A 6,222-nucleotide genomic window follows, 5' to 3' on the forward strand; every position below is an offset into this window, starting at 1 on the left:
AGAGAGAGAGAGAGAGAGAGAAGGAGATAGAGACACACAGCTGTGCACATAAAACATTGCACATATTTACACGGTTCCTATACCTAGGGTATAAATATTGCATTAGCATGACGCAGGAAATATTTTCAAAGAGTAGCTACTCGTTGGTGCTTCTATCGGAAGTCTGCCTGTTTTGTTGCTGTGCTACCAGCAGTAGATGCTATTTTTGGCGCTCACTTTATCCGCCTGACCTGCAACGTTACGCCGGTTGCACGCAGGACGCGTTTAATGATGCAAAGAACTTGTAGCTGGACGGGTTTTAAGGATATATGAATGGCCAACTATCACATGTAAGGGGAAAACAAAATAACAAAAAGAATGCCTTCTATTTATGAGTTTTTACTCAAATTTGAATCACCTGACCTCAAACTCTCATCTCAGAGGTCTGATGTCTCCATTATTTCCCATATCTGCAGGAGTCATCCTGTATGCAGGATCCTCTGGCAGCTCCAGTCCCAGCCCCGGCAGCCCTGGCAGCCCCTCCAGTGGGTACCAGACACAGTCACCTTCTTCACACTCCCAGCCCTCATCACCAGAGGAGGGGGCCTTCACAGAGATTGGGGCGTTGAAATGTAGGACAGCTGGATGCAAGACATCATCCTCCAAACTGATATTCCAGTTCCCAGAGGTCTACAGTGCACCCCCAGCGGCAGCCACTCCACAGCATACCTATGCACACCCTATTGGAGGAAAGAGGCCATGCGGGTTCACAGGAACTTTCACAAGTAAGTGTGTCCTTACTGTCGATATGCATATAGATTTATACCTTGATTGAAGTTTTCGCTGCTTATCTAACAATCCGTTTACCCTTTTTAGAGACAGGTGGGATGGTCCTGCTCTGCAAAGTCTGTGGGGACATTGCATCTGGATTCCACTATGGAGTGCATGCATGCGAGGGTTGCAAGGTAAGCCCCTGATCAGAAAATTACATTGAGTGATTCAACAATATGTTGCTTTTAGTGCACCGGTTTCATGTGATTTATTTTTCGTTTCAGGGTTTTTTTCGCCGCAGCATTCAGCAGAACATCAACTACAAGATGTGTGTGAAGAATGAGAACTGTCTAATCATGCGCATGAACCGCAACCGGTGCCAGCACTGCCGCTTCAAGAAATGCCTTTCTGTTGGCATGTCAAGAGATGGTGAGACATCCTGACACATTTTTAAAGGCCCTCATGCAGTACTGCCAGAATGCCACAGTGCTCTGATTAGCCAAAGCATCAGGGAAATGGATGGCCTGAAAGAGGCACATTACTCATATGTAGGTCTGTTGGAAAAATGTAATGCGAAGGATTTTTGAGGTCATCGTGCCAGTAGCTCAGTCACTCACTTCATCAACAGACCTTCACCTGCCGTGTCAATGCACTGCCAAAGCTTACGATCTGCCTTTGAATTACTCTCTTAAGTTTCTAAGTGTCTTTCTCCTGCCCTTTGCAGCATCCTTCCACAATACTCTTACCTCTATGCTCTTGTTTAGTATAGCACCTCCTCCCCACGTCCCGACCATGTTCCCTCAGCTCTTTTGCATCTCCCTCTCAGACAATGATTTATGAGGAGAGGAGCCTTGAAATCCCCGAAGCTATCTATCATCTGGAAAACTGCAGCAAACACAGGAATTATTTTAGGAAATTGGAACAGGGTCAACTGGATTACCTTGTGCATGCCCATGGAACATCTTGGTGCAATTAATGAGGGATAGGGCAACAATTAAGCAAGGGATGCAGAAAACAGTTGTGACAGACTTTATCAGGCGTAATGCTCACATCACCGAGTTTTAGTTCTGAACATTGATTGATCACCTATCATCACAGATTAAGGAAACAGCTGGGCTGACCTAGAAAAACAATACAACATTGGGCGTATAGTGTACTCATACATCATGACCTACTTGGTGTATTTTGCCTGCCTTCTTCTTCTCAGTGTGGTTTCTGCTTATCTCCACCCTCCAGTATACTCTGCATTGCCTAATCTAGTAAATAGGTCAGTGTTATTTCGGCAGGTGTTTGACATTTCTGCTTCACAGAGATGAACAGTGTGGCAAAATGCATCTTAAGAGAGCAAACAGTCAGGTCAATCCTCTTAGAGGAGATTGCTGAAAGTGTTGAGGACCACAACCTAGAAACCCCTTTTTGCTCTGCTTCAATCATTACAAAAACAGGAAAACCGCATGCAACTGCCTGCAGCCCACAATAAATAGTACACCCTGATTTCACACTAGGCAGCTGTGTGACTTTGGCTGTGCAGTGTAGGAGAATTCTTAAGTCCGTTAGCATGATGGCTCACTTTTCTTCCTCTAACCAGAGCAGAATTTTTAGAGCGATAACTCACTAGTCCACATTTGTTTCTTTTCAACCATGATGAAAGGGATTAATCTCATGCCACATTATTGTCCCCATCCTCATCAAGGGATCCTGCTGGCAATGAACAGATTACTGTATATTTGGTAAACATAGCAATATCTACTGTGCATATTACCGGACCAAGCAAATCAACTCACTTGGTCCAACGCCGTAGCTTTATGTTTACATGTAAAGTGCTTATGGTTAACAAATGGGTATAACAGTACATTGATTTACAAATATTATTGCAGCTATACAAAATGTTCTGCTACACTTGAAAGATTCAGATATGCTATACTTGCAAAAGTCTTTGAAGCTGTACCAGCTCAACTACTGCCTTCTCTGACTCCACCTTGAACACACGCACAGACACACGCTCACACACTTTCAATGCATCACACTGTGTCAAGCCCACCTCTCTTTTATCTTTTACCCTCCCATGATATCAGTTCCAGTGACATCATGCTCATGTTGCCCCACTGCCCTACTTACAAATGGAAGGAATGGGAGACGTAGGAGACAGCAGTTGATCGAGGAGAGGATGAGGCAGATGGTAGCAGGGGGTCTATAAATAGCCTCTCCAGCTGATGGTCACTGTGGGAAGAGGGATAGGGATATTGGTGAAGAGAGGGAAGTTTCATCTCACAACTTGTTTCTCCTTAAGATCATTCAACACTTTAAGAGATGTCGTGCTTTTGGTGTATGTGTGTGTATAAAGAGGTGTAAAGGGTAACTTTCACCATGCTTAGCTTTCATTTATAGCCACCTTTAACAGTAGCTGTCCGGTCTTTTCTAAACTGTATAGCAAAGAAACAAACAAACAAATGTCTCTAGTGTAAATGTCCATGTTGTGAATGACTGAGAGCTGATCTGTCCTCACTGCTTGTCTTCCCTAGCTGTGCGTTTTGGCCGCATCCCCAAGAGAGAAAAGCAGCGACTTCTGGATGAGATGCAGAGCTACATGAACAGCCTAAATGAGTCAGCCACCGTGGATGTGGACCCACCTTCAGCGAAGGACACTCCCAGCACCCCAGAAGATGGCAACTCAAAAGAGGCCATTGGAGCCATCTCCAGAGCCTACCGTGACATCTTCACCAGCAGCAACAGCCGAGGGAGAGCAGCAGAGAGGGCTAACATCACCAACAACAACATGTCTCATGTTTTTCAGGATGCCAGTTTTACCCAAGTTTCCTCTCTCACCACATCCACCCAAAGTTATCAGTCTTGCCCTGTTGTGGCTGCCACTCTATGCTCAGCTACGCTTGACGACAAACAACCTACGTTTCACAATTTGGACAACAATCGTTACACTTACTTAGTTTCAACAAATCAGAATCATGATCAGTCCAACAGTACATCTCAAAGGGGCAGCTCTGCCAATAATAACAGTTTTCCCAATGCAGGAAGTACCCAAAATCAGTCCTCCTGCCCATGGAAATTAGCTTCAGGAGCTAAACTGCTGGTAAGTTCAGGAAGCATACTAAATTAGATCAAGACTCTTGTGATACATCTTGTCTGACGAACAACTTATGACTCTTTCTATGTTTTTCTCTTAGGCCTGTCCTCTGAATGCGTGGCCTGTGTCAGGGGCCGAGCGCACAAGTCAGGAGATATGGGAATCCTTCTCGCAATGTTTCACTCCCGCTGTCAAGGAAGTGGTGGAGTTTGCCAAGGGTATCCCAGGATTTCAAGAGCTTAGCCAACAAGACCAGGTCATGTTGCTTAAATCAGGCACCTTCCAGGTAATGACATACATTTCAGATGATACATTTAAAATATGTGACTCCTTCTTTGAAATATCAAATGTCTTATTGATGCGAGTATTTGTCTCAAACTCTTTTCTTTCTCTATTTTTTCTCTGTTTCGTGTGGGTTAAGGTTCTGATGGTGAGGTTCTGCACCTTGTTCAATGCTAAGGAGCGTACAGTGACCTTCCTGAATGGCCAAACTTACCCCCTGTCCACCCTGCAGGCTTTGGGCATGGGCTCTCTGCTGGATGCGATGTTTGAGTTCAGTGAGAAGTTGAGCTCCCTGGGGCTAGAGCCTGATGAAATGGCACTCTTTATGGCTGTGGTTCTGGTCTCTGCAGGTGAAAGAAAGGCACTATTTATTTCACGAGTAGGAAAACAGTGATAAAAACTGGTATTTAACAATAATGCAGTAACTGTGTCTGTCAACCATTCACACTGGCATCCCTCTGTGCTCCTCAGATGGTTCTGGCATCTCTAACATGCGGGCTGTGGAGCAGCTACAAGAGGGTCTGATCCGTGCCCTACGGTCACTGATTACCCGCCGTCGCCCAGATGACAGCACCCTCTTCCCCAAACTCCTCTTGCGCTTGCCAGACCTGCGCACCCTCAACAATATGCACTCCGACAAACTGTTGGCCTTTCGCATTGACCCTTGAGCAGGCCGCTTGTTCACAGAGACACAGACTGTTTTACAGAATATACAGTCCACCACACACATGTGCACTGATTTTATCTACCAAGGACAGGACTTCTTTGAAAATTGAGAAACAAGGAATTGTGCAATCTTAGAGGTGGTTTTCAAAAGGATAAATGAGGGCAGTAGCGGACATATATTTGACTCACTATTGATCTTTATGCTATGCTTTGGGACAAATAAACACATGTATACACATAAACCTCAACAACTCTTGAGAGACATTATTCCAGTATTATCATATATATTTAGTATTACCATTCTGGACAAATCATGTGTGCACTTTCTCACTATATCAAGGGTACTTAAGAATTTAAGCCAATTCACTTCTGTGTATTCCTTAAGACGTACAGTATCGACAGGACATCACTAAGCAGCTGCTGAAAGACAAAGTTATTACTTAGGGACCATTATTGGTGATTGACTATGTCATCATATGTTCAAAAGAAAGGAAACCTGTATAATAATGCATAGCAAAATCCAAAATATTAAGGAAATTATGTATCACTGTTTCACAAACATACCATCTGCATTAGTGCTGGAAAAGAGACCAGTATTCTAATGTGTCACTTGTACACAAGAGGATGCATTCTGTCTCATACGATTTTTGACTAATCTTCCAGAAGCATTTGGCAAACCTTGGGTTTAAATATACCAGTCAATGGCATTTTATATTATTTCACAAAAATATTGTGTCTGTATCACTATATCGTATAACAGCGACTGATGGAGGAGACCCATGCATGTTGGGTTTATTAATTTTTGTTGTTGCTGTAAATATTATGTTACCCTATTGTCTGTGTATCAATGACTGTATTGATGTGATGAATTGGACAGATGAGTTTGGTATAAAGAAGAATGTACTGACCTTGGTGGGGGTTTGGTCATGCCAAGGGTGTTTTGCACAGGAGAATATTTAGTAGGGATTCTCAGATGGCTTCAATACACTTCCTGCTATCAGATGATGTAACCTACCAGCATAATCCCTGAAATCACCAGCAATTACTCCACATGCACCCAGCTTTCTCTGCCCCCAATGTTTGTCATACAAACACAAGAGAGATTTTTGGGTGAGAGATCTTATTTGATGGGTCTTCTCACTGTTTGCTTGTTTGATTATTGCCGATTGAGCATCTTGTACATTTTGTAAATCTCTCTTCCTAAATAGAAATGATATAATGATATAAAGAATTATGTATTACTTTGCTTGTGTGTCATTTTATGTGTCTATTCAGGCAAAATGCAGTAAAGAAGTTTTAGTAAGGACAAGTAATGGAAAGTAACAAGGTACATTTACTAGGGGTGTACATTCAGAAATTGTCACGATTTGATATTGATTTTTCATTTCAAGATTCGATTCAAAATTGATTTTCGATTAAAAACTATTCTAAAATTTAAAAAA

At 42.9% G+C, this 6,222-nt stretch overlaps 1 protein-coding gene across 1 annotated transcript in view; it reads left to right on the plus strand.

Moving 5' to 3' along the window:
- The window catches only part of nr1d4a (nuclear receptor subfamily 1, group D, member 4a), a 10,813-nt gene extending 4,792 nt beyond the window's left edge, over positions 1-6,021 (plus strand). The window contains exons 2-8 of the mRNA XM_032521105.1: positions 456-764; positions 856-944; positions 1,035-1,179; positions 3,273-3,838; positions 3,933-4,118; positions 4,254-4,464; positions 4,586-6,021. Coding sequence (XP_032376996.1) covers positions 456-764; positions 856-944; positions 1,035-1,179; positions 3,273-3,838; positions 3,933-4,118; positions 4,254-4,464; positions 4,586-4,782 — 1,703 coding nt within the window. The 3' untranslated portion in view covers positions 4,783-6,021. The remainder of the gene's footprint in view (positions 1-455; positions 765-855; positions 945-1,034; positions 1,180-3,272; positions 3,839-3,932; positions 4,119-4,253; positions 4,465-4,585) is intronic.
- The last annotated feature ends 201 nt before the right edge of the window (positions 6,022-6,222 follow it).

This window comes from Etheostoma spectabile, chromosome 7, assembly GCF_008692095.1.
Source record: "Etheostoma spectabile isolate EspeVRDwgs_2016 chromosome 7, UIUC_Espe_1.0, whole genome shotgun sequence".
In the NCBI taxonomy this organism is placed as follows: Eukaryota; Metazoa; Chordata; class Actinopteri; order Perciformes; family Percidae; genus Etheostoma; species Etheostoma spectabile.